The 15,349-nt window shown below is 57.7% G+C and overlaps 1 protein-coding gene across 23 annotated transcripts; it reads right to left on the bottom strand.

Annotated features, from left to right (window-relative positions):
- Nucleotides 1-529: 529 nt before the first annotated feature.
- On the bottom strand, nt 530-15,274 carry SEMA6C (semaphorin 6C). 23 transcript variants are annotated; one of them, XM_065546183.2, is made up of 20 exons: nt 15,079-15,274; nt 13,001-13,050; nt 11,095-11,266; nt 8,800-8,914; nt 8,442-8,505; nt 8,228-8,284; nt 7,437-7,538; nt 7,123-7,213; nt 6,793-6,912; nt 6,530-6,618; nt 5,669-5,886; nt 5,255-5,386; nt 4,816-4,968; nt 4,398-4,571; nt 3,968-4,114; nt 3,605-3,682; nt 3,430-3,485; nt 3,211-3,255; nt 2,785-2,880; nt 530-2,339 (listed from the first exon to the last, which is right to left on the bottom strand). In XM_065546183.2, exons 3-20 carry the CDS (start codon nt 11,210-11,212, stop codon nt 1,306-1,308), a joined length of 2,889 nt encoding a protein of 962 aa, XP_065402255.1. In that variant the 5' UTR covers nt 11,213-11,266; nt 13,001-13,050; nt 15,079-15,274; the 3' UTR covers nt 530-1,305. The 23 variants fall into 23 exon arrangements, with proteins under 23 accessions (XP_065402255.1, XP_065402254.1, XP_073851921.1 ...); XM_065546182.2 differs by lacking the exon at nt 2,785-2,880 and having other exon boundaries at nt 13,660-15,274; XM_073995820.1 differs by lacking the exon at nt 2,785-2,880 and having other exon boundaries at nt 8,700-8,914; nt 10,959-11,266; nt 15,075-15,274.
- Nucleotides 15,275-15,349: the final 75 nt, after the last annotated feature.

Below are 15,349 nucleotides of genomic sequence, written 5' to 3'. Positions count from 1 at the left end.
TTGAACCTGGGAGACGGAGGTTGCAGTGAGCCGAGATCAGGCCTCTGCACTCCAGCCTGGGTGACAGAACAAAACCCTGTCTCCAAAAAATAAAAATAAAAATTCGCACCAGCTGCCGCCTGCGTTAGGCCTTAAGCGTCGTTAGCGCGAGGGTGGTGGGCGGGGCAGGTGGTCCTGTTCGTCCCTCTCATTGGTGTCGGGGATAATGGACAGATATCCGCAGCCAGTCCCAACCGGAGCAAAGGGAGCACCACGACAGCCGCACGCTACCTGGTCCTGAGCGCGCGGAGCTCGAGCGCGGCAGCGGCTTCTTGGGGGGTGGCTAAGCGTGCGTGTGACGCCGCGCGAGCTCTCGTCGCCGGTCCAGCTCTCCGCGGGGTCCTCGCCTTAGGGAAGAGCTGGGGGCAGACCCTTGCCTCCGACAGGGCCGAATCCTTTGCTGTTTTTTTGCAGCCTACCCCTCATGCGACCCCAAATCTTCCAGCCAAATTCTCCTCAGGACAAGATTTTCTGATGTGGAACTTCAAAGTAACGTACGCTGTAGCTTCATTTTATTTCTCAAAAAATTCCCTCCGCCGCCCCATCCCATAGACTAGGCCTTTAAGAAAGTCCCTCTTACCTCGATCCAGAAACGAGCTCCGAGGGCCTTCCCCAGCCCCAGCTAAACTTTACGGGGTCTCCCGGGCCCTGGCTCACCTCGACACCATTAGTTCGCTCGTCTCCTTTAGGAAACCTTTCCAGACTCCCCCCGCGGCGAGACCGCAGCCATCCCCTTTCCCGGGAGAGCCCAGGGCCCAGATAAAGGCAGAGGGCGAGGGCGCCCAGAGCGAGCCGACCGACTGCCGCCCTCCCCTGCCCGAGTAAAGTCAGGCAGCGGCTGCGGACACGGCTGTATTGGGAAGCGGAGGCTCCTACACAGTAGGAGAGGCACGTCCCAGACCCGGGAGGCCCGAGGACTCTGGACACAGCGCGCGCGGCCCGCCCGGGGCCCAGTCTCTGCGGGAGCCCCGAGGGGCGAGTTAAGGCAGCTTGGCTGGAAGGGAGCGGGGAGTGGGAGTCCGCCAGCTCCCCCCGAAATGCTGGCTCACTGAGGGGACGGGCTTCTCACCTCCCACTCCTCTCTCGAGGACGGGGGAAAGACAGTCAATAAATAAACCCGAGGCGAAAAGGGGCCACGGGAGACTCTGCGAGTCGGGAAGGCTGGAGGTGCGGGGCGAGGGGGCGGTGAGACGTCCTGAAGAGCGTCCAGCTCGCGGCCGAGAGGACTCGGGCGCCCCCCACGCTGGAGGCTGTGGGCTGCTCCCTTTAAAAGTTGAAACGGCCGCCGTTCGGGACGGCCTGGCGGGAGGAGGGCCTGACGAGGGGAGGCTTCGGGGACAACTGGGGCTTCTCGACGTCCACCCTCTTCAGGGCGCGGCCCCGGTAGCCCTCCGGCCGGCCCGGGTACAGGAGGTGCCTCCCGGGACCCCCGGAGTACCTGGAGGGACCTCCCGAGGGGACTCGAGTGAGCAGGGCAGGGGGAGCCCGGTGGCCGGAGAAAGGTAACCTCCGGCCTCCGCCGACGCCCAGCCGGGGAGCGGGGGCGGAGAGCGCGGGCCGGGCGGGGGCAGAGGCGCACCTGCCCTCGGGGGGCACGTCCAGCCTCAGCGGCGGGGCACACTCGTGGGACCTGGGGCTGGGACAGCCCAAGAGGGCGGGGGCGGGCTCCGGCGGGAGCACCCGCGAGGTTAAAGGGGCGGGGGGCTCGGCCCCCTTTCTGGGCGGCTGCGGGCCGTGCAGGTAGCGCAGCAGTTCCTCCAGGGTGGTGACTTCCACGGCCTGCCCGGGACAGCCGGGCGGCGGCGGCCTCACCAGCACTCGGGGCGCAGGCCCGCCCGCCGCGTGCCCGCCCCGTGAGCGGCCCGGGCCCTCCTTGGCGTTGTTCCTGTTCTGGTTCCACTCCCAGGGGTCCCCGGCGGCGCGGAGGTGCTTGACCGGCAGCTCCGGCGTGGACTCGGGGGTGGGCAGGCAGGTCAGCTCCGGCGGGGGCACGCCCTCCGGAGGCGGCAGGAAGGTGGTGTAGAGCTGCGGCGTCTGCACCGCGTCCCCGTCCTTGGACGGCGGCGGGGGCTCTGGGCCCCCACCGTGGAGCCGGGCCAAACTGCGGAGGGAGAGAGGGCGCGGGAGCCCCGGAGTCTCGATGTCCTTGCCCCGACGTCGGTGGGCGCGGCGACAAGCACAGGAGACCAGGAGGCCAGAGACTGAGGCGCCCAGGGCAAAAGCTGCGGCCACACTGGCCAGGAGGAGTGGGATGGGGACCGAGCGGGAGGCCGAGGCTGGGGGCAGGTCCCGCCGCACGCCTGCCGACCGAGAGGGAGGAGGGAGGCTCAGCCAAGGGGAGGCGGTGCGGGGCACCTAGGCCCAGAGGCGCCGCCGGCAGTTCCCAGGCCTGACATCATCGTCCCTCCCGCTGCTACTCAGCCTCACTCCCACAGCCTTCGCCATCCTCAGGATTCACCTCCCCTGACCCCTCAGCATACAGCCCACGCACTACCCCTCACACTCAGGCCAGAGCTTGGGCCTGGGGATTCCCCATCCCACTTCTGGCCTCTGTAGCCATGCCAAGAGCAACTGCCAACAACTGCTCCTGCAGGAGGACTTGGGGCTGGGATGCCCAATTCTGGGGAGGGGAGGCTCCAAACAGGCGTTAGTGAGCACCAAACACCAGTCAGTGAGGGGCTTAGAACGCTCCGAGAATCAGCAGCCCCACACTTCACTCCTGTCCCTCCCAGGTAGCCCTCTTACCCCGAGTGTGAGCTCCAAGAGTGGAAGACTGGGGCCGGGGGTGGGCATCACTGGGGGGACTGGGGGTCCCAGGGGAAGGGCCAGGACCCGGAAGCACTGGTGGCAGAGACCAGGTCAGAGCCAGTGAGGCTCCTAATCTCTACCCCTGACACCCTTCCAGGGGTCCTTCCTCCCTCCTGTGGAACGCCAGCCTCTAGTTTCTTCTGGGCCTGGGGGAGGGCTCATCATGCAGGACATTGATTTATTTGTTCAAAAAGTACCCTACTGTGTGCCAAGTACTGAGCTACATGCTGGGTATCTGGAGGATGCCAACCCTTTTCCGATACTCCCAGGGTATTCAGAATGCTGCTCTGCTGCTACCACAGGACATACACTCAGGTATGTGGGCTGAGCAAGGGAAGGTGAAGTTGGGACAAGAGGACTCACCATAAGCAGAATCCCCAGGGCCAGACTGACTCCCAGTAGCTCCGTCTATGAAGAAGGGAGAGGGTGAAGATGGGGGGAAGGAGAAGCTTCATGAAGAATTGATGGGGTGACTGTGCCACAGAAGGAGAGAAGGACAAAAGCCCAAGCCTGGGATGGTGTCTGTGGCCATCATGGCCATGTGCAGCTTTGGCGGCAACCGCAGCCGCCTCTTCTGTTTACCTTGGCAGTCACCATGCTCCATGGATTCCTGGTTCCCAGCCTGATCCACATCAGTCCTAGGAGGAAAACGAAGTGGCTCTAGAATTCTGCACCTTGTCCCTATCTCCCACTCTGGCCCTCAGCTCTTAGTGGTGGGGAATTCTATGCTCAGGAAGCCCAAGGACCTGTCACTTACCCACCAGGTTCCCTGATATCCACACAGCCCCTGGAGCTATGCCATCCACAGTATGGGTCCTGAGAAGCCAAGCAGCTCCTAGGGAAAACAGGTGTGTGAGGCTGGATCCCCTTCTACTCCAGTCACTTTCCATTCTGCTGCCTCTTCCCACCCTGGCTTACAGGAGTCTCTCAGCCTCATTCTCTCCTGTCCACCTCAGTCTCTCCACACCCTGGTTGCTGCCCACCTTCAGAATGCTTGAGGTACCTACACACCCCGCAGCCATCCCCTGTGTTTCTCTGCCACCCCAAAGACCTTCGTTTCTGTGCTCTTGCTGGCCCGGGGAGCTTGCCCACACAGGGCCTGGTCTCAGGCCCCTCTCACCTCTGACAGGCTCCATGCCGGGCACACCGGCTGAGAGGGAGGTAGACAATACAGCCAGAAAAAGCCACAAAGAGCCTGTGACCCTCAGTGTCCAGCTCCAGCCCTATGATCCGTCGTGCTGTTTGGGCTGCCCGCTTCCCACTGCACCTAGGGTGAGGCCAAAAGGAACCAGAGATGGACAGATGAGGCTACCTTTTCCCTGCGTGAGTGGAAGAACAGAAAGGGGGGAGGCGCACAAGCAACTGAGCATAACCCATGGAGCTGCCCTGCCCTACCACACTGTCCAGTCTTCTCGCCAAGCCTCTCTAACCCAGAGCTCCCACCCTGCAAAAGCCAATGTTTTTGATGTTTCCAAGCTATTCCCACATCTGCTGCTGCTACTCCCATCCCATCCCTGCTCTGCAGCGAGCCTCCCCTCCAAAGGCCTCACCGGGCAGGGCTGTAGGCATCAATCTCTTCCAGGAGGATGGGCTCAGGTCCCCCGGATCGCCCACCTGGGGGCAGCACCTTCAGCACTGTCCCATCGTTGGAGCCAAGGAACATGACTGTGATGTTACTGTGGGGACCAGCCATGCCATCCACAGCTACTTGGGTCAGTAAGGCCCTGGAGGAAAGGGCCTCAGGTCAGGGAACCTGTCTAGTGGAAGCCTGAGCATTTCAGGGAGAGCCCAGCTGTCCTGGTAGCTGTGCCTGTGCCCTTCCCCCAGGTCCCAGGGTTCCCTTCTTAGCTCTCTCCCTTCTACTTTCACAAGTTCTTCCTCCCACCAATGCGGTTCACCTTACTGGGTCAAAGAAAGAGGAGGGTGGCTGAGAATGGGGTCAGTGGTCAGTGTTTTTCAGCACCATACCTGCTAGTGAGAGTGAGTAGAGGCTGATGGGTGGCAGGCGGTACAGCGGGGTCCAGCAGCGGGTGAGCCTTGATGAAGGTCAGGACATCATCAGGGAGGTCTCGAGAAGAGGAGAACAAGGCAGCTCCCCCTATTCCTGCACAGGATCCTGGTCTGGTGGGTGAATGGGAAGGGGCTGCCTTGGGACTGGGAGCTGGAGCTCAGTTAAGCTCTGTGCCCCCTACTGCTCTCAAACCTGACTGGAAAGCCTTGCTCCCCCTCCACATGACACTCACAGCACTGCTCCCTTCCCTGCCGCAGCTCTTCGGCCCCGCTGCCACCCCACTATAGCTCCCCACCCTGAGGCCTTAAGACATCTCACTCACTCCTCACAATCCCATCTTGGGGGCAGACGCTGCTTGCTTATGCCCCCACAAAAGCCATTTTCCATCCTGGGTACCTGGGTGAGGGGACCCTGTCCTCAGACACAGGAGTCCAGGCCCCATCCAGACTCCTCTGCTCCTTGAACTTGCCCTCAAATCCACGCTCAATCTCATCCAGGTAGAAGGCGCAGACGGCAGAGCCAGGGATGCTGGAGGAGCCAGAAAAGATGCAGGATAGGTGTTGAAAGGAACTGCACAACTTCCCCCAGGAAGAAGTGGTGGCACCCTTCACACCACGTTAGGAGGTAGAGACTGAGGCAGTGAGGCAGCCACTGGGTGCCACACTAGGAGAAAAAATGGTGGGCGACACAGCAAACTGGCTTTGCTCAGAGGTTCCCTTAACTGCCCCCATCAGTAGGCTGTGAAAGGGGAGTTTGGAGGCTGATGAGGCAGGGGACAGATTGGGTCACACTAGTCAGCCTAGTACCAACCTATTGGTCTGGGTGGTGAAGACCCCAAAGAGAGCAGAGCGGCCATGCAGGTTCACAGGCCCAGTCAAGGCCTGTAAAACATCAAAATAGAAAGTAGAGTCCCCAGGGACAGAGCAGTTGAGCCGCAGCTTCAGGAAGGATGTCCAGTGGCGGTCCAAGGCCCGAGGCGAGCCGCCCATGTCACGTTTACATACTCGGGCAACGCGGGAGAACTGCACCTAGGGGAGAAGAGTGGAGTAGACAATGGTGAGACAGACCCACAGGGCCAGCTGTGTGCAAGGAGTGTGGTGAGTTAAGAGCACCAAGGGGCCGGGCGCGGTGGCTCACGCCTGTAATCCCAACACTTTGGGAGACTGAGGCGGGTGGATCACGAGGTCAGGAGATGGAGACCATCCTGGCTAACACAGTGAAACCCCATCTCTACTAAAAATACAAAAAAATTAGCCAGGTGTGGTGGTGGGCGCCTGTAGTCCCAGCTACTTGGGAGGCTGAGGCAGGAGAATGGTGTGAATCCGGGAGGCGGAGCTTGCAGTGAGCTGAGATCAAGCCACTGCACTCCAGCCTGGGCGACAGAGCGAGACTCCGTCTCAAAAAAAAAAAAAAAAAAAAAAAAAGAGCACCAAGGGAGCAATGTGAGGGGCACAGTGAATGATGGGTGTGGCATGGTAGGACAATTTGAGTCAAGGGTGAGGGACAAGCAGGATGTGGGGGCAGATGGCTCAGGGCTATTCCAAGTTGAGGGGTGAGAGTCCAGGGAATTGCTTGTGGAGATTATGGTCAGGAGCTCTCTTCCCACTCAGACTGGCTCCTCAGGATCCAGCAGAACCCTCCAGGTACCCACCCTGATGCCCACCTCCTTACCCTCCCCAGCCGAGCATCCTCCACAGAGACCTCGCGGAAGAAGAAGTAGACATGGTCTCCATGCTCCAAGGCATGGACAAAGTGTGGCTCTAAGATGGGGAATGACAGGAAAGGGTATAGAAGAGTATCTGTACCTGCTCAGAAGCTCCTGGCCCCACATCGCTCTCCCCATTGCATACGTACACATTACCACACCATCTGCCTGCTCCCCACCACAGTCCTCCCTCCCAGGAACAGTCTCCTTTCCCCAGGCCCGCCCTGACCTCGGAGCCACTTGGAGTCGTACTTGGCGGAGCGGAGTGGGGGCTGGGGCCCAAGGCTTCTGTAAACTACAGCATCACTGGCCTGGAAATCCGCAGCTGTGGCTGAGTACAGGCTGCCCTCTGGAGGGATGGATGGAGTGGGGTCAGGGGAGGGCTTAGGGATCTGTATCCTGCCTCTTCTTGGGCCTCCCGCACCCCTACCTAGGCCTGGCCCTGGCCCCTACCTCAACCCTCCACTCAGGGGAATGGGGGAAAGACCCACTGGGAGAGGAGCTGAGGCAGGAGCTCCCTCCAGCCACATGCTTTGTTCTCTCATGCCCGGCTGCACACCTGCAAAGACGGCCACGTTGGACTGGGTGGCATCAAAGGGGCATCGAGCCTGTCCACTCAGTTCCTCACCCTCCTGCTGCAGCGAAGTTATCTGGGGACAGAGGGAGCAGATGCCTAGAACCTTCAGGGTCTTGGAGTCTGGCTCCACAGCCTATTCCCTCCTGTCCCATTGCCTCCTCCCCAGCCCCTCTGGACCCTTGAATTCTGGGCACTCCCATTCCCCTACCCCAGTTCCTGCTCCTTTCCCATCAAACCAATTGCCCATCTTGGGGTCCCCCCAACTCCCATCCTAACCCCCACCCTGTCTTTTGTACCCCATAGCTGCGGCACACAGGACTGAATGAGTTCGTTCCACAGGCAAGGAGCGTCTGGGAGTCCCAGGGAACAAGAACACGAATATAGTTGTAGCACTCGTCCTAGAGAACCCAAAATTCTAGGTCAGTGACAGAGGGTCCTGGGACTGAGACCAGGAGGTAATAGAAAGGTGGGCTTACAGGGTGGGCGTGGTGGCTCACGCCTGTAATCCTAGCACTTTGGGAGGCCAAGGTGGGCAGATTGCCTGAGCTCAGGAGTTCAAGACCAGCCTGGGCAACATGGTGAAACCTCGTTTCTACTAAAATACAAAAAATTAGCCAGGCGTGGCAATGTGCGCCTGTAATCCCAGCTACTTGGGAGGCTGAGGCAGGAGAATCACTTGAACCATGGAGGCGGAGGTTGCAGTGAGCCAAGATCAAGATCGTGCCATTGCACTCCAGCCTGGGCGGCAGACTGAGACTCCGTCTCCAAAAAAAAAAAAAAAGAAAGAAAGGTGGGCTACTCCTCTTGAGGGCAACAGAGCAATGCGAGATAAAGTCTCAAGTAAGCTGTTTGCTGGCCCTCTGGCCTTAGGCAAATCCTTTGGCCTCTCTGAGGAGCCTCACTTTTCTTTTCTGTGAGGCATGAAAGAGAAACTGAAAATCAGGAATTCTCTTTCCTTTCTATTTTCTCCTGTGGCCTGGGATGGAAAAAGTGTGAAGGAAATTCGGCATAGTAGAGGACCAGTTGGACAGGGACTGGGGGCAGAGTAATCCTCTCCTTCCCTCCACATTCTCGTCTCACTCCTTACCGTCAGCTTTCCTCGTACAGCACAGTTCTCCACATCTTGGCTTCTCCATGTTAGATACTAAAGGGAGAAGTTGAAGAGGGAAAATCAGGGGGCAACGGGGTTCCCTCCTCACATTATGGTTCCTTTTGGATTCTTCTTCCCACCCACCTGACCCCCATTAGACCTTTCCCAGCCTCATCTCCATGTCTGCACCTCTTCCCACACAGCCCCTCACCTTGTTGGGCACCAGCCCCTCCCCTTCTTCTTGGGCTTGAAGATCGAAGGAGAAAACGTGATCCCTGAAGGGGTAGGTAAAGAGGGATCAGAGCCTAGTCAAGGCACCCCAGCTGAGCTCCTTAGCCCCCACCTTACCCACAGTCAGCTGTTCAGGGACAAACAGTGCAGACCTTCTGTCCCTCCCCTCCCCACTTCCTCCATGCCTTGGCATTTGTGCTCTGGGTCCAAGCATGTCCACACCCCGTGGCTTGTGCACCTGCATGTGTCCCCTGCAAGATGCTGCAGTGGCCATGCAGGTCCCATGTCTGCCCAGGAGCATGCATGTCTGCCCCACAACTGTGCCACGGCCAGTTTACCGGGCAGCCACTAGCAAGGTCCGGTTCAAGGTCAGGAATCTCTGAAAGTCCAGCCCAAGTTCTGCAGCCACAGCATCATCCTCCAGGCCCCGAAACCAGGATAATGGGGAAGAACCTAGAGGACACAGAGAGGTAGGGTGCTGAGGGCCAGCCAGGATACCACAAACTTCCCCAACACCCTCTCCAACCAGATGAAACCCAGCAGCGGACACAGTGGATGTGTGAGGTTAGAGTGCCCAAAAGCTATTCTTAATACCAATAACACTGAGTACTTAACCTCTGCCAAACACAGTGTTAGCACTTCACATGCATTGTCTCATTTAATACATGGTCTATGAGGTAGCTTTGGCCCCATTTTACAGATGAGGAGCCTGAGGCTAGAAGTCATTTAGGAATTTGCTCATTTAGCTGGGAAGTGGCAATATCAGGATTCAGATCCAGGTCTGTCTGCCTCCAGAGTTGAGCCTAGTCCCTTCTTGGAACTGCCTTACGGCTAGCAATTTCCTTTCACTCCCACCTTGTGCACTGTCCCACTGGAGCATTTATTCACTCCGTTTCCGTTTCTCCCAGCCCTCTGCACCCTCCCCTCAAGGCTCTTCAGAGGCCACCTCAGCCCTCCAAGGTTTCTGCCTCCTCTGACCACCTCACCTCCAGCATCCACCTGGCCTGATCATGGTGGAAATCACAGTCATCAGTGGTCAAAGGATAGCCAGAGTTCAGGGATAAATGATTTAACATTTACAATGTGCTTGGCCGGGCGCGGTGGCTCACACCTGTAATCCCAGCACTTTGGGAGGCCAAGGTGGGTGGATCACAAGGTCAGGAGATCGAGACCATCCTGGCTAACACGGTAAAACCCCGTCTCTACCAAAAGTTCAAAAAATTAGCCGGGCATGATGGCGGGTGCCTATACTCCTAGCTACTTGGCAGGCTGAGGGAGGAGAATGGCATGAACCCAGGAGGCGGAGCTTGCAGGGAGCCGAGATCGCGCCGCTGCACTCCAGCCTGGGCAACAGTGCAAGACTCCATCTCAAAAAAAAAAAGAAATTTATAATGTGCTTGGAGCTGCTTCTAGTACATAGGAGTGTTTGCTATTCTTATATATCCCTCAACAATTACTCCCAGTAACCCAACTGCAGTTCCTCCATCTTTAAAATTACTCTAAATCCTACGAATATAACAGGAACTGCAAATAGATAAAGGTTCTTCTCAGAAAAAGTGGGTTTATGCTTTCTATCATGGTGGGCTTATTGGTGGTACCAGTGGTAGAGAGGTGGGTAAGAGGTGTTAGGAACCACTGAACTAGTGTTAGGCCTTCTCTATGTAGCTAAGAATAACAGCAAACACATATAAAGCATTTATTTGTGCCATACCGTGTTCTCAGCACTTTACATGTATAACCTCATTTAATCCCTAAATAATTCCATGAGGTAGAAGACTGTTTTGTTTTTTGTTTTTTGAGATGGAGCTTCACTCTCATTGCCCAAACTGGAGTGCAATGGTGCAATCTCGGCTCACTGCAACCTCCGCCTCCTGGGTTCAAGCAATTCTCCCACCTTAGCCTCCCAAGTAGCTGGGGTTACAGGCGCATGCCACCAAGCCCAGCTAATTTTTTATATTTTTAGTAGAAACAGGGTTCCACCATGTTAGCCAGGCAGGTCTCCAACTCCTGACCTCAGGTGATCCGCCCACCTTGGCCTCCCAAAGTGCTGGGATTACAGACGTGAGCCACCGTGCCCGGTGACTTTTTTTTTTTAATCTGCCTTTTTTTTTTTTTTTTTAAAGAGATGGGGTAGGGGGTTGGGGGGTGGGAGGACTCTGGCTGTGTTGCCCAGGCTGGACTGCAGTGGCTAATCACAGGCACCATCACAGAGCACTACATCCTGGGCTCAAGTGATCTTCCTGCCTCAGCCTCCTGAGTACCCACCACTGGCTCAGAATACTATTCATTTTACAGCTGAGGAGACTGAGACAAAGAAAGGTTAAGTAACTTAATCAAGGTCATACAGCTAGTGAGCAGCTTAGCAGGGATTCAGACCTGCTAAGGTTTGGTCTAGCTGAGAGTCCACATTCTTAACGTCCACACGATGCTGCCTGTAAGTGAAGAAACCAGGCCCAGGAATGAGAAGCAGCTGGCAGGAGGTGTCAGCTCACTCTACCTGTTTGCTTCCTTTTGCTGGTCTGGCTGTCAGCTTCCTTGAGGCTGGGAGCCTTCCTGCATCTTGCCTCCCACACAGGGGGTCTCAGTCTCTAATTGTTCACAGAGATGGGGCAAGGTAGGTACTGGGCACTCACCTTGAAGGTCAGAAATCAACAGAGGGAGGGGGTCCTGGGGAAAGGCGGCCTGAGTATGGGAAAGTGAGAGCAGCAGCAGCAGCAGCAGCAAGGGCATGAAGTGGGGGGCACGGGGCATCCTGTGCGGGGCAGCTCAGGCCCCAGGGGGTGCCCCCTCACCCATATGCCGGCCCTGAAAGGGGAGACAGGGAAAAGTGGGGGAGGAGCCAAGTTCCCTCTCCCCTGACGCAAGCCAGCAGGCTCCTCTCCTGGTCTATCCCCAGAAGACCCTGTGGGGTGGGGGAAAAGAACCCTGTCTCCAGCACTGCCCCAGTCCCAGCCAGCTGTCATTGTCACTCAAGGTCCTTCCCTCTCCAACTGGCCCGAACTGGCTGCTGTGAGGCCTGCATGCATGACCCCAGGTAAGGACAGGACACACTCGGCCCCCCCTCAGCCTTCTCACTCAGCTTTTCCTCTTCTCTCCTGACTGGGTCTGGGACATTCAGTAGGTGACACCTCCTGACCCCCCTCTTGCTAACCCCTTCTCAGCTATAATTAGAGACTGAAGCCTTAAAATTATAAATAGTGACTCCTTGGCACTGGGAGGAGGAAGAGGGCACCGTGTCTGACTCCCCCTCCCTCCCAGACACCCCACAGCACTCTGGGAGCAATGCAGGCACTGCGCCTAGCCGGGGGCAGCTGTGTGGCTGCCACTGTCCTTTCGAGAGTTGAGGAAGACAGAGTTGGGGGAAGCAGCCTAGAGGTCACTGTCCTGGTCTAAGCTCATGGTCCGGGGGCCCTTTCCACTGCTAGGGAAGAAACTGAGTAGGGAGGAGAGTTGGTGGGGGGGACTGTCTTCACCAAAAATGAATGTGCATCAAAGCCAGATCAGAGGCTAAATTTAGCTCTGGCTGCAGCTGTCTGCCCGACCACTGTGCCACCCCCTCCAGGCTCTCTAGCCCCCTGCTCCTTCCCTGGCTCCTAAGAACCAGTGCATGTACTTGAGTGGGGAAGAGCAGACCCACCCCCTGTGAGAAACCAGGGGTACAAGGGACTAGTGAAGCAAAATGGCTAAACATGCCCCTCTTTCCCTTCCTTCCCTCATCTGCTGCCTCTGAAATTAAAATATAAATAATTCAGTGACAGGCAGGTAATTGTAGCCCAAAGTCCAGGAAAAGATGGATATGGTGGAAGAGATGGTGAGACAGGTCTTCCACCCATCAGCCTCCCTCAGCCAAATGACCCTGTCTGGGGCCCACAGTAGGAGGTATATACCAGCTTCCTGCTTTCCCCTAAAATTGAAGTGAGGGGCTTGGTTGGCTCCAAAAATCAGGTCAAGAAGGGTGAGAATCCTCTCTTTTGTGAACAGATAACTATCCTTCACCAATCCTTAGTTGCCCATCCCACCGTGTCCCCTAGAACAGACCCTAAGCTTCCATGACAAGCACCCTTCCATCTCCCCAGTAATTCTACTCTTGGAGCCAGGACCCAAGTGTGCCCCCACTCCCAATCCAGCATCACTGGTGGGGAGGCTGACGTCAGGTGGGGTCCCAAGAGAGCTGGAGGAGGGAAGAGAGTAGGAACACCTAATGATGACCCCCCCTTCCCCAGGGGCAGAGTAGCAGCTAGCTAACGACCCTCTGGTGTTGAAAGGCTGGGCCTTCCTCCCTCCCCTGACATGTTTCCGGATACTGTTGTTCCCAGGGGAAAAGAAAGGAAGAGAAAGGGACATAGCTTGTCTCTCATCCTCCCCAACCTGCTCTTCCCACCACCCCCCTGCCTCCAAGTTGCCCTGAGCAACTGGTATCTTCACCCTGGAAACAACTTTGGTCTCTGGCAAGTGGGGAGAAGAGCTGGCCCCTCTTCTTGCTCCCTGCTCATGCCTGCTTCCACCCCGTGCCCTCAGGAGCTGCTGCCCTTTCCTTACCTGGGGTGGTGACTCCTTTGGGGGCTTGAGTGGGATAGGAAACCTCTGACCTGATGGAAGACAGGACAAAGGAGGGAAGAGACTGTGTTACACTCCCCTTACCACATCCCTTACAAGTAAATATAAAAATTCAAGAAAAGTCTGCTGAGGCTTGGGTAGGGGAGATGCTGCCTTGAAAATGGGAGGAACCTGATGACACTTCTTAATAGTTTGGTTACAAAGGTGCTGGTAGCTTCATGCCCAGAGATGTAGGGGAAGGGGATGGCCCCTTTCTAGAAACTCCTAGAACTACAGGGCTAGCCTTGGCAAAGGGGGTCACTGGGAGAGTTTGTGGGGCATGGCGACCACTCCCATGTTAAAACCCTCAGAATCCAACAGCCTTCTTAGCAAAAGCGCCTTAGCTAGGGACAATAGAGGCTAATTTGCATCTCATTTACATGCTCTTCATTTCCAGGCAAAATGATCTGATAGCAAGCACCCTCGGCCCTTTCCTTCCTCCCTGAGAGAGCAGGCTGTGCCTCCCTTCCACCCACTCTACACACACACACAAACACACACACACACACACACACACACACTCTCACACCCCACTTTAGGCTGGATTAGTCCAGCCTCTAAAAACGCTTGGCTGGCCTTTGCATTGGCCCTCTAGACTCAACTATGATACATCTTTAAGAGGGCTTCTTGTAGCTGTTTTTGGGGAGCAGCATCTGGTCAGCTCCTCAACTCCTGGCCTGGAGAAAAGATCACTCTGCCCTGGAAGAATCCGAGCTGCTTCACACCCCCCATCTGAAGCACATGGGAGAGACCTGGCTGATTCTCCCCTTTCCAGATCCTCCCCTTGCTGGGAAGAGGAAACAGCCCTTCTCTCTCCTGGCCCCGAAGCCACCTCTGGGGAGTGGTTGGGGTCATAGCCAGAGTCTAGCAGAGCTGTGGAAGGGATGGAGAAGGGGAGACTGGGCTGGGGACAATAGCAGGAAGCCTTTGGGCTGGTCGCCCGCCCCAGTCCACCTTCCTCAGAGGGAGCAGGGTCGCGCCAAGGAGCCTGTGGAACCGGAGCCTTCCTTTCTCCAAGCCATTTCCCCCACTCTTAGCCCTTAGCCCCACACTCAGCACCTACCCTCCTTCCCACCCAACCCCCAACCAGGACAATCCAGGTGTCTAGAGCCTCGAAAGAGGTGGGCCTAGGGCCAGGGGCTCGACGTGTCTCCCCCTCACTGGATCCGGGGCTCCAAGGAGGGGCCGGTAGCAGAGTCTGGGCCGGGACCGGGTCCCAGAGCCACGTTAGCGGGAGGAGGGGCTGGAGGGGCCTGCAGGCGCAGACGGAGAGGGGATGGGAGCGGGGGTTGGGGAGCGGAGGCGGGTCTCCCAGGCCAGGGAAACAGGGCCAGAGGCTGAGAACCGACGAGGGCGGGCCTGAGGCCGGCGCTGAGTGGGGTCCGTGGGCTTAGGAGGCAGTTGCCAGCTCGGATATCCTCCTTGGGAGACCTCAGTCTAACAAAGCCCCGGGCCGAGCGGGCTGAAGGAAGGAGATAGGCGCTGGGACCGAGGTTGCTCGGGGACCCCATTTGCCGCCTCTTTGCACGAGCCAACCCTTCAGAGGGTGCTCAGATTCCGGCTTGCACAAGGACAGAGGAGCACCCGTGACACAAAGTCCAGAACGATGCGTCCCTCTTCCCATCCCTTCAGGGACGTCAGGAGGGTCTAGTTCTCCGCGGGTCTCAGATCCCTAGTTTCCCTGCCGGGAAAGCAAGGGGCCAGATTTTCCACCCTCTCTACGGTGCGCGCCTCAAATAATCCCTTTTCGCGCTTCCCAATCCAGCGGGATGCGACTTGAAGAAAGCCCAGTTGAATGAGGTGCCCAGACTCTGCTCCCACCAGTACAGTTACGGGACTCGGCTACCGTGCCTCCTTCTTCCCTGCACCCCAATTTCGTTGACCCTCTCCGTCAGCCAGGCACACCGGGCGCCGACACCCTCCCTGGTCCCCTGGCGCTTCAGAAGCTTGGCCCCCGCCGGCCGCGCCCTCCTGCTCCCTCCCCGCCTCCCCGCAGCCCCTTCCCTGCCCCGGGTACTTGCTCCAGGATTCGGGTCAGCGAGATGGAGATCGCCGCGGACGGCAAGCGGCCACGCGCTGCGCTGAGTTCGCAATCCGTGGTTGTGCTCAGGCGAGATGCGATGAGCGTCCGAATTGGATGGTGCTCGAATTTGGGGTCCAGGGCGCTGTCGGGAGAGCCCTGGGTCCGAGTCCAGCCGCGGATCCGCGGAGGAAAACAATGCGACCGCCCGGAGCTCTGGGCTCGGCCCCAGCGGCCCCGCCCGCCTCCCAGCCGGGCCCACCTCCTGCCCG

Source organism: Macaca fascicularis, chromosome 1 (genome assembly GCF_037993035.2).
Source record: "Macaca fascicularis isolate 582-1 chromosome 1, T2T-MFA8v1.1".
NCBI classification, from domain to species: Eukaryota; Metazoa; Chordata; class Mammalia; order Primates; family Cercopithecidae; genus Macaca; species Macaca fascicularis.
This window is presented reverse-complemented; position numbering and strand designations above follow the sequence as displayed.